This window comes from Vespa velutina, chromosome 2 (genome assembly GCF_912470025.1).
Source record: "Vespa velutina chromosome 2, iVesVel2.1, whole genome shotgun sequence".
NCBI classification, from domain to species: domain Eukaryota; kingdom Metazoa; phylum Arthropoda; class Insecta; order Hymenoptera; family Vespidae; genus Vespa; species Vespa velutina.
This window is the reverse complement of record NC_062189.1, coordinates 3,654,310-3,669,868: the sequence shown is the minus strand read 5'-3', so window position 1 is coordinate 3,669,868 and position 15,559 is coordinate 3,654,310. Positions and strand designations below refer to the sequence as shown.

The 15,559-nt window shown below is 30.5% G+C and overlaps 3 protein-coding genes across 11 annotated transcripts in view; 1 reads left to right on the top strand and 2 right to left on the bottom strand.

Moving 5' to 3' along the window:
- Window positions 1-6: 6 nt before the first annotated feature.
- On the bottom strand, window positions 7-2,273 carry LOC124957617 (dynein axonemal heavy chain 7-like). Its single transcript, XM_047514668.1, has 4 exons — window positions 1,274-2,273; window positions 532-1,009; window positions 247-398; window positions 7-169 (listed from the first exon to the last, which is right to left on the bottom strand). The coding sequence occupies exons 1-4, from the start codon at window positions 1,507-1,509 to the stop codon at window positions 7-9; spliced, it is 1,029 nt and encodes a 342-aa protein (XP_047370624.1). The 5' UTR covers window positions 1,510-2,273.
- A 1,696-nt stretch (window positions 2,274-3,969) lies between these two features.
- Window positions 3,970-12,792, bottom strand: LOC124957822. Of its 7 annotated transcripts, XR_007103746.1 has the most exons (10): window positions 12,372-12,404; window positions 11,857-12,082; window positions 11,612-11,768; window positions 11,251-11,386; window positions 10,878-11,027; window positions 10,664-10,793; window positions 9,957-10,550; window positions 9,707-9,807; window positions 9,505-9,627; window positions 8,504-8,656 (listed from the first exon to the last, which is right to left on the bottom strand). XR_007103746.1 is itself a non-coding variant. In XM_047515196.1 (5 exons), the coding sequence occupies exons 2-5, from the start codon at window positions 8,501-8,503 to the stop codon at window positions 5,248-5,250; spliced, it is 372 nt and encodes a 123-aa protein (XP_047371152.1). In that variant the 5' UTR covers window positions 8,504-8,656; window positions 9,957-10,300; the 3' UTR covers window positions 3,970-5,247. The 7 variants fall into 7 exon arrangements, 2 of the variants coding, with proteins under 2 accessions (XP_047371152.1, XP_047371153.1); XR_007103747.1 differs by lacking the exon at window positions 9,505-9,627 and having other exon boundaries at window positions 9,669-9,807; XR_007103745.1 differs by lacking the exons at window positions 9,505-9,627; window positions 9,707-9,807.
- LOC124957820 (SURP and G-patch domain-containing protein 1-like) overlaps window positions 12,602-15,559 on the top strand; it is a 6,288-nt gene continuing 3,330 nt past the window's right edge. The window contains exons 1-3 of one of the 3 annotated variants that reach the window (XM_047515189.1): window positions 12,602-12,862; window positions 13,417-14,654; window positions 14,904-14,994. In XM_047515189.1, the coding sequence (XP_047371145.1) occupies window positions 12,642-12,862; window positions 13,417-14,654; window positions 14,904-14,994 (1,550 nt within the window). In that variant the 5' untranslated portion in view covers window positions 12,602-12,641. Of the gene's footprint in view, window positions 12,863-13,416; window positions 14,655-14,891; window positions 14,995-15,559 lie in introns of all 3 variants that reach the window. The other 2 variants (XM_047515188.1, XM_047515190.1) reach the window with 2 other exon arrangements.

Genomic DNA, 15,559 nt, shown 5'->3' with positions numbered 1-15,559 from the left:
AGTATTTTATCTTACATTACAGAACACAGCTTTAATTTTTGGCAACCAATTTGTCTCGAGATCATTCCTCATGTTTCGAAGCATCCTTATTACCCTGTACTCGAAACTCCCAAGATCATATGGCTTTCCATTAGACGCTAACGTTTCTATGTCGATCTGTCTTTTATTACTACGATAAAATTAATAAAAATCAAATGATCATTAAAATTTTTCGACAAATTCTTTCTACTTTTTCGATTGACGAACCTAAATTCTCTGATCCAATAATCCAAAGATTTATGCATATAATTATTGTAAAGAATAGTGATCCTTTCGATTTTCGATTTCCTTCTTCTATATCGACATTTGTATTCCAATGAAAATCGTCTGATCTCTTCACTCTCCTTCGTTTTTGATAACTACAAAATAAATTTATATTATCTTCTTCAAATTTATTTATATATATATATATATATATATATATATATATATAAAACATTTATAAAGAGAATTATGAATTATTTTATGAATAAGAAGAATTTATGAAAGAACCTTTTCGAACAATTTGTAATCGTCTCTCAAAGGTTCCTGCAGAACGAAATCAATAATGGCCTTTTTAATAGTCAAATTATAATCATTCTTCGTTTCTTGAACGACTTCATTTAAAATTTCTGGATATTTCGTTTGCCATTTAAGTGGAATCAAATATAAAATATTCTTCAATGTTTTATTGTCTATCGATTTGATGTGTACGTCATCGATCGCATGAAGAACGTAATAATGATATCTCAAAAGATCCTCTTCGCTCTTCGTAAGCCAAAACTCTTTTGCATTGAAACACACATCTTCTTTTTCTTCTTCTTCTTCTTCTTCTTCTTCTTCTTCTTCTTTCTTCATAGTTATCGCTTTGATCAATGATTGACGAAATTCAGCTCTTTTTTTTCGAAGAGACAAATAAAGTTTGCTCTTTTGAGAAGAAAGGACCTTCTCCTTCTTCTTTTTATTTGTTAACATTGAACACTGTGATATTCTAAGAAACATTGTTGTTTCCAAGAAATTTTATATTAGATATTAATAATATGTTTTTATTATATATATTATATATATATATATATTAATCATATTTATAAAATAAATGATATTAAATAGAATGAATATAAATAGAATGAATTTTTCTTTTAACAAATAAATCGATTTTATAAGAGAAAAAATTTGTTTGTTAATTTTTTAGATAAAAATTTGTCGTCAAAGAATGGAAAAAAAGATATAATATTTTGTTTGAAATTGAACGAACCTTGAAATCTTTTCAGAAGGAGGATCTATGCTAGATCGGGGATAATTGAACGTAGATATCCTTGCGATCGTTATCATTTTACCATCGGTGTCCTTTATTCGAAAAGCTCGTTTTGTCTGAAGACTTTTAAACGTTTTATCTTCTCTATATCTTTTCAATGATTTTAAATGTTTCTTTTTGCAAATTACATTACATTTTTTAATATTAACTTCTTCGACATCATTGGAGCACTCCATGTTCTATGATTCTTTCTGTAGTTTTTAATGAAATCAACATAATAATTAATTTTTATAATAAATATAAAAAAAGTCCAAATTTTCTTGATCATAACTATACTTACTGTCCTTTTTTCTTTCTTTTTTTTTCTTTTTTTTTTTTTACGAAAAATATATACTCTAGAATTCTATAGAAATTTAGATTTTTAATACGTATATCTATATGTATATACATATATATATATATATATACATATATACATATGTATACCCCTTTTATATTCTATAATACATAATTATCCACTTATTACAAGTAGAACGATCGTCAATGTCGCGGTTCGTTGTTGTCACAGAGAAACGCATTAAAGTGACGTAAATAGCTACTTCGTATCTCTCCACATGTATCTTCCTCGTGTTTTATAATAAAAAAAATTGAAAATTCGATTGATCGAACTGTCAGTAGTACTATCGATCATTGAACGATCATATTTAAAAATTACATCCAATTAAGATTCTATTTTGATAAAATTGGCGCATTCGAATTTTTCACGAACGTAGGTATTACGCTCACGATAAAACTATACAATAATTGGTAACTAATCTTAGAAATTTTCTTTCAAACACTGACGAGCAAACGCGTTTCCATAGTTTCCATAATAATCGTTAGCAACGCGAAGAATGTATATATACACATATATATATACATATATAGTATACGTATATATTATATATAGTATATATGTATACTATATATATATACATATATAAACATATTTGATGTAAGGAAGAAGGAATAGTTATGTTACTTGGAGTAGTATTATATATATATATATATATATATATATATATATATATATATATATATATTTTATATATATATTATATATATTATATATATTATATATATTATATATATTATATATATATAAAAGAAAAAGAAACATACTATACTCAGGTATTTATGTGGATATTCATCGAAGAAAAAATAAACGTATTTTACGTTTTATTTCGACGAACAAAGCACAAAAATGTTCATTTTCTTCTCATATGATTCGTCTATTACATTATTATACATACATTCGAACTTTTTTTTCCCTTTTTTTTATATATTAGCAGATGCAAGACGGAAACATCGATTTATAAACTACACGATTTGTCGCATTTTATAATAAATTATTTCCACTTTCAATCATGAAAACTCGAAGTTACGCGATCGATCTGTATCAATTGAAACTTATGTTTTTAGTTTCTTTTTTTTTTTTTTTTTTTTTCTATCTTTTTATTCCTTCTTTTTATTTCTCTTTATTCCATTCTTCATACACAATTAGATATTTTTATCTATCTTTGAAATCCTTCAAATTAAATTCTCACGTAACTTCTCTTTTCTTTCTTAATTTTATCACTTATATGTAAATATATATTTATGTTAATATAATAAAGAAAAAATTATTAGAAAAAGAAATGTCAATCATATGCTCAAAATATATCGTCTATCATTTAAAGGCGATAGACAATGTATCCATGCTTTAATTATAGATAACAATATTAATCAGTTATTTCTCTCTGTCTTTAATCTTTCTGATATAATATAATTACTGAGAAAATTTATTGAAATACATAATAGGTACATCTTTTGATTGTCATTCGAGTAATATTCGCGGCGTTATTTATTGATCCCACTTAAAAGAAAAAAAAAAATAAAAAAGAAAAAATAATAACTATCATCATAATTGATCCAATGGTTCTTTGTTTCAAATTCACAAAAAGATTTGTATATATATATACATACATATATATATATATATATATATATATATATATATGTGTATAAATATAGGTAACTTTAAAAGGTCGGCGCGGGTGTTGCTACGCGATTCGTGACCGAACTACCAAATTATTGATTTTCTTACCCATCGACATTTACGGTGTCACCATCTGAAAGACTATTCGTACAGCCTATGGCTTTTCATATTTGGCCCCCGGCTTCTCCTACCGTTAATTAAACGTAAAATTAAGAATCGTTATTATCAGGCCCATTTGGACCTCGTTATAAGGGACTAATTAGCCTCGTTAATGAACTTTTCGTTTTTGTTGCTCGAAATGATGACTCATCCATTTCAAAATTATTTTAATGCGAATTAAATAATCGCATTTGTTAATTTTCTTAAGTATCATTTCTTCGTACAACAAACAACATCCGTATATATTATGTTACATTTTGTTTCTTTATTTTTCTTTTCTTTTTTTTTTTTTTTTTTAATTTTCTTTTTTGCTCGCGCTAGAGGAAAAGTACATTCACGAGTAGGCACACTTCACAAAATACTTTCTCTCCTTCTCATTCAAGGACAAATATATATATATATATATATAATATACGTATACTATATATTTTCTATTCTATCTATTTTGTACATTCAAACGACTTCTTCTTTTCTTTTATTTTTTTTTCATGTCGTATGAGAAAGAGGAAGAGAGAGAGAGAGAGAGAGAGAGAGAGAGAGAGAGAGAGAAAGAGAAAGAGAGAAAGAGAGGGAGAAAGAGAAATAGAGAGATTTATTTTTAACTTATTTAACTTTTTGTTTTATAACTATTGAAGTTAACGAATACAATCACGATGTTTTATAATTTTAATGGAACGCTCATTCTTCCGGGTCGCTTCATCGCGACATTATAATCTTCTACGAGTCATAAAATAGAATAGTTAAGAAAAAAAAGAGCCTGTATATATATATTAACACCATACTGACATTGATGAACTTTCATTTTTTCTCTCTCTCTCTCTCTCTCTCTCTCTCTCTCTTTCTCTCTCTCTCTTTCTCTTCTCTATTTTACGTGCCATAAAACGTTATGCGAACACTTAAGCGGCATTAAATGTTCTCATAGAGTAAAGTTATATAGATACGTCTATTAGGTGGACGTCAGTTGCTGAATCCTTAAAAGAACTCACTCTTTTACTATAAACTAAACATGAGCATTGTACACATAGCAGTCGGTCTTATTGGAACATTAACAATTACGCCGTTGATAATTACTTTAAAAGATTGATCTCGTTTCAGACAGGTATTAGTTTGGATAAGCGTATACGTTTATTTATTAACACGATAGCTAAGAGATACGACAAAGAAAAAAAAAAAAAAAAAAAAAAAAAAAAAAGAAGGAAGAAAAAAAAATGAAGGAAAAAAAAGAATAATAATAAATAAAATATTAAAAAGAGAAGAAAAGAAGAAAGAAGGAAAAAAGAAGCATAGTAACGATAAAAAAAAAAAAAAAAGCAAAAGCTTTAGAGAGCCTTGGTTAGAAAGTAATTTTATAATTTTTTTTTATTGACAGAGTTCAAAAAATAAATCAAAAGGATATATGATTATTACGAGTAAGATCGATAGGCGACGAAAACTTAAGATATTATTTAATTGCATCCCTTTTTTTTTCCTTTTCTTTTCTTCCCCCGCCCCCCCCCACCCCCTTCCTCCTTATCGAATATCCCCTAACCATCGTAAAGCGATTGGAAAGATTTTCAAACGTAGAGGAACATCGATATCCGTAATAATATCTATTCTCGTTTGAAGGAGTTCCACATAAGACGTGTTTATTCGCAATCAGAGTGTCTCCAACTATCACGTCAAAAATTGACATTACGTTATTTATTTTGTCATCGAATGATTTAAATAGGCTCGTCATCTCGGTGTCGATTTCTCGTAACAATACTCGGGACCTCGTTCATTCAACGAAGAAACGGAAGTTCGTGCCGTCGGTGAACGGTTAGGGTCTCGTGAAGCGATATCGGTATGGTGTCCAGTTGAATAGTTCTATAGGAAATAAATATGATAAGTATAAAAAGAGATATCACATTAAACGGAATGTGCTCTTGTCACGAAAGAAAGCCATGCAAGATTGTTTCGTATTTTCTTTTCTTCTTTTTCTTCTTTTCTTTTTTTTTTTTTTTTTTTACTTTTCTTTTTTTTTTTTTTTCTTTTTTTTTTTTACAAGGAACTCTAAAAACTACTTATGCCCAGATTGGATATTTTATAAACGAGGTGTTTCGATAACGATAACGTGCAATCTGATAACGTATTACTGGACATACAAGGAGTTTTAATTCTTTGAAAGATTCGTACGATGCGTTGCATACAAATTTTCCGTGGTCTTTCTATTATTTCTCTATTTTAATTGTACATTCATGGTCCCTGATTATAATGGATTATAATATTACATATCTGCTAATAATATATCTCATTATTATTCAAAATAAAATATTTCATCGTTATCGAATAAAGTCATTCGTTCATATTTTCTTACAGGTTTCTCATATATAACGATCAAAAGTCGTAACTTTTTATTTCGATATATTAATCGAATTAAAAATTACTCGATTAATATAATTAACATTGATCGGATTTTATTAACTAATTTCTCTTCCTCTTTCTCTCTCTCTCTCTCTCTCTCTCTCTCTCTCTTTTTCTTTCTCTTTCTCATACACACACACATATATATATCTACACATATTCTCTCTTTAAATAACCGTTCGATATTTCGTATACTCGCCTGTTTCCACTTCATTCTACCTCGGTACATCGTATTAACGATACGGTTATCGTTATCGTTACAATGCGAGGGCACGTGTATATATATATATATATATATATATATATATATATACACATTGTTCCGTTATCAACGCCATAAATCAACGCCGAACGGATTAGCTTCCTCCTTATGGCATTAATTGAGAAAAAAAGAAAAAAGAAAACAAAAAAAAAAAAAGAGAAAAAAGAAAAACCGCCATAAAGTGCCACTTTATTGTACATACAACGCATCGACCACGATAATAAGAGAGAAGACACCAAAGGAAAAAAATAAAAATTGACGTCTCGTTCAAGGTACGATAATGATGATTGTAATAGGTCAATAAGGATAAAAGAAATCCATTCATACGGTTACGATATGATATTACGTACGAATGCATGATCTTGCATTTAATCAATTGAATCTACTAGACTAGCATAGAAGGTGCATTTAATGTTACTTGACAATTTCTATGAACGTGTTGTTATCTCGATTTATGGACGATTATTACCTTATACATACTTGCAACTGAGGGGGAACGATGATAAAGATGCTACATGAATGAGGGAACAAAAAAGGAGTCTTCTGTCTTTGACGTAGTTATGAAACATGTACATGTATTTTCGATCTTCAGCCGATGTCCCTGACGCGATACGTTTATGATCACTCTTCTGAATAAACTTTCTCTCTTCACATCCTCTTTTCATCGAAAATTATCTCTTCCAGAATATCGATTCCATTATTCTTGATGATAAAAAAAAAAAAAAGAAAAAAAAACTGCGCTAACGTATGTCACCCTATTAACGTATGTCACATATAAGATATAAAAGATAATAATATAAAATAAAGTAAATGTAAATAATAAAATGGTTCGTAGGATCAAAGTAATCGTACGTTAAAAAAAAAAAAAAAAAAAAAAAAAAAAAAAAAAAAAAAAAAAAAAGAAAAAAAACAGAAAAGAGATGAAATTAATCTGTAAGAGAAAAAATATAAAAACAAAACAAGAAAAAAAAAGGAAGAAAGAAAGAAAGAAAAAAAAAGAAAAAACAAAGAAACAAGAAAAATGTAAAAAGAAAAGAAAAAAAGAAAAAAAAATACCACATATCTTTGAATTTCGTATTTCATTAACACTCGATTTTCTCGGTCATGGTCGTCGGCTAAAAATCGAACAAGTTCTCGATATAATAATGATCGATCGATGTAGAAACGAAGGTGTCCGCTGTTATTGAAAGGGAGCAGGAGATATAAAGAATCCGTGCTGATCTCCGATGAGGTATCTCGCCGACGTTTATTTGATGATATGACGTGGTAAATGATGATGCGAGCACGATGCAAGAAGGACAACGGGCTCCAAATTGGCAGTTTAGAATAGCGCTTACTATAAACGCTAATTTCGCTCTACGATTTACCATTGTTGCTGAAGCACGGGCAAAGTGCGTTCAAAATTCGATTGCAGAAGCCACGGGCTCGGTTGTTCCAGCCGGCGATGGTATTGCCTCCTTTCAAACTACTGCCTGCACACATGCATTTACTCTTCTTTAATGCGAATCAATGTTTAAAGGGGGGAAAAAAGGAGGACTACTGGCGATAGGGGTTGCGTTACAAAGTAAGGGGAGATGCTAGCTAGCATATTTCTCTCTCTCTCTCTCTCTCTCTCTCTCTCTCTCTCTCTCTCTCTCTCTCTCTCTCTTTCTCTCTATCTCTCTTTTTCTACCAACGAACTACGTCGATAAATTCAGAAATTAGTGATAAATTTAGCTTGACTATCATCTTATGTATGCTTCGTTATACGTTTGTATATCTACGTATGTAGTATATAAATACATATGCATATACTTTAATGTGTTATCCATATGTATGTATGGACATATGTCTCTCTTTTTCTTTCTATCTATCGTTCGCACGTGCATTCTCTCTCTTTCTCTCAACTCTTTCTCTCTCTCTCTCTCTCTCTTTCACTTTGCAACTACGAAGCTACATAGATCTAATACGATAACTCGACTGTCAATTGAATTAGCTTAGTACTCACCTTCGCCAAAGTCACCTCCCTGAAACATTTTATTGATTATTCGAGTGAAATTCTAATTAAAAAGATATTAAAAAGTCAGTGGAAAGTGGAAAGCTGTGGAAAGATTAGAAAAGTGGGCTATAGCGAGCAAGTCCCTTTGAAGATTTTTCAAGAGACTCGGGGAAAAAAAATGATGTTCGCGAGATGAAAGCAAAGCAATTCTCGAATGAATGTTTTCATTACCTCCTCTTGTTCCTTCCTTTTGGAAGCTTCTATGGCCGCTGTTTCGATAACCTCCGTCACAAATTTCGTCGTTTCCCTCATGAGTTCTTCGTCCTCCTTGAATGCTTCTTTTCTTTGCTCCAACGTTCCTGTCATCAGATTTCTTTCGTGCTCTTCCATCGTAGGCGATTGAAACGATAAGCTCGTTTTCTCGGTCATCATAATAATTGAAATAATTTTCTCTTTTGTTCTCAATATCAACGTAATTTTCAGAAATCTTTTATTACATTTATCTTTGAAAACGACAAATACTTCTTATATTCCCCATCATTTAAATCCTTATTCCTCTTCCTTTAGAAGATAAAATCCTCGTAACTGGAAATAATAAAAAATAAAGATGAAATATGTTCGATTAAATGAAATCATTGAATATTTATATAATCTTCTACGTTCGATCGACATTCAAAAGCTTTACGTTGTATCACATTATGCATTAAAATTGCGTAGACGTATCTGCATGAGTTACTAACAAGTATCACATTACTTCAGCGTTATTAAAAGTCTTTTAAGCGTGTGTGCAAGATCGTTATTTACACAAAAGGCTATTTACACGCGTACGTTTACATTTATTAACAAGTCGTATACTCTCGGGCAAGCTGCCAACGTGAGAAGAATTTATTGTGAGAGAAGTCAAATAAAATACAGAAGAGAATAAAAAAGAGAAAAAAAGAATGAAAGAAAATAAAAGAGGATCACAAAAATAATTTCGACTTTTCCCTTCAATTCTCCTAATAACTCGTCATTAAATAAATAAGTCCTAAAATTGATGCATTCAAGAGAATCAAATTTCTATCGTATCGTGAAAGCTCGATTACTCGAATATTCCTTTCGCGAGTGAAGCGTAAAATCTTTATCGTATTTCTTTTCTACGTGTTGATATGATAAAGAGTCTTTTTAGTCCGATTTCTCGGTCTAATTAATAGCAGTTTGACCGTAAATGTAATCAAGGACACGGCGATTGTTTATTCATATTCATGGAAAATTCTTTTTATATTCATTGAAAAATTCTATTTTCTTTCAATCATTCAAATCGATATTTGATACGAACAAAAAATCACTAATCACCGACACATCTCGGGTTCTCACGAATAAATCCTTTAACGCACAAGTTAACAAGAGCCTGTCACTGTCGTTCATTTCGATAGAATGAAAATTCACAATACCCATAACTAATTTCTGGTCACGCGACGTAAATGTGCCACAGGTGGCATGCGGTTTCTTCCTTGAGAAGCATGTAACCGCGTGCGAAGTATGTCTGATCGTGACTGCCTTTGTACTGATTGTATCTAATAACAAAAGCGTACTCTAAAGATCAACCTTTTACTACCTTGAACGATATGGTTATGAAAGCATAGAATCACAAACATTTAGCACCAACAACGAGTACACTTGCCACTACCACTCTCACAAAAGCCAGTCAAGGAACCCTCATCCCCCTTAGTTTGCCTTGTCAAACCCTCCTACAACTAATATGTCATTGGCGTAACGTAAAAGAGTTTTTAGATCTAACGATTTCCATTAAATCAGCTCTTATTAGACTTGTACTTTTTCTTTTAATATTTATTCTCTTTAATAACACTAATTACGATTAATTATCTCTATTTAAAAGTCCTACCGAAATTCAAAGGACGTTACAGTCCCCGGGCTATGGTATACCTCTCGGTAACGATCGACCACCTGCGGCCTCTCTTCCACGCTAGGCTAGCCTACTCGAGCGAATATTAACCCCAAGCCCCGAACCTTGTTGTGTCGATTTCGGAGCATGCGCTTCGACGACGCGCCGGCGCATGTTATCCTTCTCCCACGCTGCGCATATGTATGCGTTAGTATATATATCTCTCTTTTTATATATCTTCTCTTCGTATAAGAAAAATTGCATATAAGGAAAAACGATTTCAAAACAATTACATATCCACGCGTACACGCACACACTCACATGCACACCCACACATACGCACATACACTTCCTAGTATATAGAGAGAGAGATAGAGGAGTGATTGTGAACGAACAAAAAATCTATTTCCTCTTTGTCTTCTTCTTTCTCTTCAATAGTTGACGTTCGCGATACGATCTCCACATTTTTTGAATGATTTTAGCCGCATGATTTTGTTGAAAATTTTTCACTCTTTCCAAAAATATTATCATTATTTCTTTCTCTTGTTCCTCCTTCAAACGAACATATAATTCGTTTTGATCTATCGAGCGTGCCTATAATAAAAATGTTTAACGAATTTAAAAAAAATAATTAACAATTTTATATTTTATATAAAATAATGTATGTGTGTGAGATAGGGTATGTATATATATGCGTATTTACGAACACGAAGTTCTTCTTGTTCTTCTTTAAGAGCCTTATTTTTGATTGTCAACTTTTCTAATAATTTATGTTTACTACCAATCACACGATCGTATTTTACTAGTACTTCAATAGATCTGTTTTGCATCTGTAGACTATATAATAATAATATTAAATATATTATTAATAAAATGATTAAATAAATATATACGTGGAAATGTATGCGTATGTTTATATACCGTATGGTTCGTAAATCTTTCTCTCGTGTAACATTTTCAGCATTTATTAATTTTATTTTTTCACCGAAAGAATTTATTTCTGTTCGTAATAATTCCATTTTATTTTGATGCTCTTTGCAAATGTTCATTAATTCATGTTGAAATTTTTCCCTGAAAAATAATTTCAAACGTGTTTGTTGATTAATACGTATTAAAATAAACAATATATAATACAATAAAGTGTATCTGTTAAAACAAAACAAATATATATATATATATATATATATATATATATATATAATAAGGCGCAGTATATAATACAAGTGAAATAAAAAAAATTTGAAAAGAAGAATTAATTAATTACAAAAATTAAATGAGAGGAATATATCATTACGTTTGTTCAGCCATTTTCTTTTTCGCCATTTCTTTAATAGATCGACTTATCGATTCTTCTTTTGCTATATCGATAATCGTTTCTTCTTTAAACTCGTTGAATTTTGTTATTTCCTCTTTCAACGAACAGCGTAAGGCTACAAAGCATAAAAAAAAAGAGATGATATTACTCGAAAATGACGTAAGCACAGATAATCTTTAATTATCGTTTCTTAAAAGATAATTTGTAATTACGTTAAATTATTTTATCATCGATTGTATATCTTCTTTTATGGAAAAAGAAATAATTTTTGGATAAACAATAATTATATGCACTGTATAAGTATGAATGTAATTTTATTTTTATTTTTTTTTTTTTTTACCTTCAACATCCTTCACCGCCATCTTTAGATTTTTTTGACATGTATGTATTTTTATTTCATACGTCTTTCGTATCGTAGGTGTCGTACGCATTTCTTTTTCGATTAATTCCTTAAATGTATTTAAATCGTCAATTAATTTTTCCAACGTTAAACACTTCTGTTAAAAAAACAAAACAACACAGAATATAATGTTTATGTATAAAATGAATACGGCGTATATTTTATAATATGAAGAAAATTATTACCATTGCCTTTATTTTCTTCATAAATTCTACAAATAAATTAATCATTCTTTGTATCGCTATTTCGTATTGCATATGTAAATCCATATCTATAGTGTTAATATACGTACACATAAAAATGATGTGTATATGTATTTGTGTGTGATACCGTTCCACAAATTGATAACAATAAGTTGCCTATCAACTCAATACGAATACAAACTCACGTTACTGCCTACGCTATTGATAACTAAAGAAATAAAAAGGCAATGTATGAGACTTATTTACGTTTCTATGGTATCTATTCTCCATTGGCAACGCGAATCTGACCTTTCATAAAAAAATATTGAATAGATAACGGACTTGTAGAAATTCAATGAAATTTATTATCGTTTCTATTTAAATTAATTTTATCATTTTCATATTTCATTTGCGATGAGTAAATAATTCATTTTATTGAAAATAATTGTAATAATGTGAAATAATTTTTGAAAAGAGATATAACGATTTTTTTTTTTTTTTGTCGTTAGGTTACTTACCGTTTGAATTCGATCCTTCTTTTGTAATGAAATACAGCGCTATCTATATGATGTTAGGAAAAACATCTTATATTTCTTGTATTTCGATGAAAGCATATGATTGGTCAAGTACTAGGCGGTAAACCAATCCGCATACTTCAAATCAGATGCGTCTCTACGAAGATGCGTAAAAGAATGCATACATGCGTCATATTCTATGTATGTATTATATAAAGTTACAATATTCATCTATGAACGGACACATATAGAAAGATTCGGTAGACGACAAAGATGGCGTATCGCGGTGTGAAAGGTTCTGACCCGTTCGTTTCAAAAACTTCACGAAATGAACGTTTCGCACAAATGTCGAAACAAGAACAAATTATTCAACAAAAGAAGTTAGAAATCCAAGCGAAATTGCAAGAACAAAAAGCTAAGGAAGCTGTCGAAAGTGTTAAGAAATCTAATTCACTTGGCCTACCTACGACAACCAACAAAGCTACTACGTCCAAGTGAGTGCTCGACAATGTTTTCTTTGATATATCTAACAAAGTACACTTCTTTGTTTGTCAAATTAACGTTTATTATATATGAATTATTTTTCTTTTATTTATATTCCTCGTTTTTTTTTTTCTTTTATGCTTTATTTTTCTCTATAAATGTTATACAGTGAATGAGATAAATCAAGAGTCACATTATGAACTAAACTCTGTTATACTTTGCATTGGAGTTTTAAATCTTATCTTCTTATTGTTCCTTTTATTTTACAATTGTTATTACAAATTTTACATTTCAATATATATATATATATTTGATTTAATTCAAGATAACCATTAAGTATTCTTATGTTAAATAATTATATACTCGTTTTAACACAAAAGAATAACTTGGATATCTTTTTAATCTCCTTATCATTTGTGATACCGTGTATATTTATTTTTCTTTTCTTTTTTTTTTTTTTTTTTTAACAAAGTTAATTTAATTTCTACAAAGCCAGAAAGAAGTTCATTCGATACTGCCATTGCATTATAAATAGATGTTAAGCATTGCATATGTTTATTTATAGGAAGGAGGACGAGAAGTCGTCTACATCTGTGACAGTTAATTTGTTTGCCAATGATGGTAGCTTCCTTGATCAGTTCAAAAAAATTGCAAATAATAAAGGAACGGGAAAACAAGCAGAGTCTAACCAATCAAAAACTGAAGATAAAAGGGAAGAAAAGGTGGAAGAAAGAAATCATGATAATAGAGAGAAAGAACGTGATAGAAAGTGGAACAATGAAAAAAACAGAGATTGGGAAAACAAAAGGGATAGAAGAAGAAATGACTCAAGATGGGGAAGAAGTTCTGACAGAAGACACAGTTCGTCGTCTAGTCCATCTCCTACCAGGCATAGATCTTCTTTGAGTCCCGATCCACGTTCAATGTACAACCAACCTCCTCCAAATGGACCACGACCACATTTTAATCAACAACAATATCCTCCCCAAAGTAACAATCAAACATCATCTATACCTCCTCTTATGTCTCAGCCAGTGATGCAAATGACAAACATTCCTCCACCTAATATGAGGGGTATGACAACAAATATTCCACCACCAAACATGCCTAGAATGCCACCACCAAAAAATGTCAACAATAATTATTCCAATGTGGATAACCATTCTAATAATCCTAGAATGCAAATTCCTCCACCACATATTATAAGGCCTCCACCACCACCAATACAAAATATTCCACCTAACACTAATGTACCACCACCAAATATGCAAGTTCCACAAAATATGCCAATGACCAACATACAAAATTTACCACCATCGTCTACTTCGCAACAACATATTATTCCTCCTCCACAGCAATGCAATATACCACCACCTACTAATTTGCAACCTCCAAATATTCCACCACCTAACATCCCACCACCAAACATGTTGCCGCCAATGTCTCAGATGCCTCCAAATATGATGCCAATTACTGCATCTCAAACAATTGTAGTAACAGTACCTAATGTACCAAATGTACCTCCTCCCAATGTGATATCATCAATGATAATGTCTGCACCTCCTCCGGTTCATACTGTTCCATCTACTATAAATTCTGTACCGCCTCCAAACTTGAATATTCCACCTCCAAATGTCCCACCACCTACAATAATACAGAATGCACCACCACCGCCGCCGCCACACTTGATTCCAACCTCCTATCCAATACCTAATCAAGTACCAATCACAGTGGGACCACCTAATGTTCAAATTCCACCACCTGTAAGGCCACCAGCTAATCTACAAGGCAATGAACAACTAGGTATGATGTGTTAATAACTTTTTTTTATCTACGTCACCAATTACAAGCATCATAGCAATAAATGTAAATGATGTTTTACAAAGCATTAAAATCATAAAATATTATCGGTGAAAATATTCTTTTTACTTGTCACAAATCTAGTTTATCATAAAGGAAATCTTCATCATCATATATAGTAAGAAATATGCATGAAGAGTGTTAGAATATTATAATACATATCTGACAAGAGTTTCTAAGTTTGTCCCATAGAGGCTGAACAACTGGCACGCATAGTCGCTGATTGTGGAGATGAAATAGAGCAAGAAGTACGAGAGAAGAATGCCCAAGACCCTAAATTATGGTAACTACTGTCCTTACTGACCTTTATTTTTTTACATCCTTTTTCCTACTCCTTTTGTGTATATGCAACGCGTATAAAAATTGTTTAAAAGTTTTAAAAATATTATTAGTAGTTGATTATATTTATTGTCTATTTTTTTTCTTTTTTCTTTCTTTTCTTTCTTTCTTTCTTTCTTTTTTTTTTTTTTTTTTTTTTTTTTTTTTTTTAGCTTGACATATTGTATTAATCTTTTGATAAAAATCGAATACAACCTGCAGTTCCTTTGCAATGTGTGTTGTTGCAAGCAAATAGTAATTTTTTAAATGTGCCCTATAAGGAACAATATTGCAAACAAAACAGAGTCACAGTCTTGCATTAGTCTAGCATGTTTTATAGAGAGCATTTTCTAAGCAATACTTTTTTTTATATTTTTATTACATCAATGTTTAAAGATTATTAAAAGTTTGAAATTTATTTCTTAACAATAGTGTTAAAGAATTCAAAAATACTAAACTTCTTGGTCTTTATTAATAAAATACCATTTCCTTTTAGATAACTTTCCAATATTGTTTACATTAAGACAATT

Excerpts from the sequence above, each read along its gene's own strand:
- LOC124957617 (XM_047514668.1), bottom strand. The coding sequence starts at position 1,509 with ATGGAGTGCTCCAATGATGTCGAAGAAGTTAATATTAAAAAATGTAAT. Across the intron at positions 1,010-1,273 it reads CCTTCTGAAAAGATTTCAAG|AATATCACAGTGTTCAATGT; the intron begins GTTCGTTCAATT and ends AATGTTTCTTAG. Across the intron at positions 170-246 it reads TATTGGATCAGAGAATTTAG|TAATAAAAGACAGATCGACA; the intron begins GTTCGTCAATCG and ends ATTTTATCGTAG.
- LOC124957822 (XM_047515196.1), bottom strand. The coding sequence starts at position 8,503 with ATGATGACCGAGAAAACGAGCTTATCGTTTCAATCGCCTACGATGGAA. Across the intron at positions 5,295-7,460 it reads CCCGTGCTTCAGCAACAATG|AACTATTCAACTGGACACCA; the intron begins GTAAATCGTAGA and ends TATTTCCTATAG.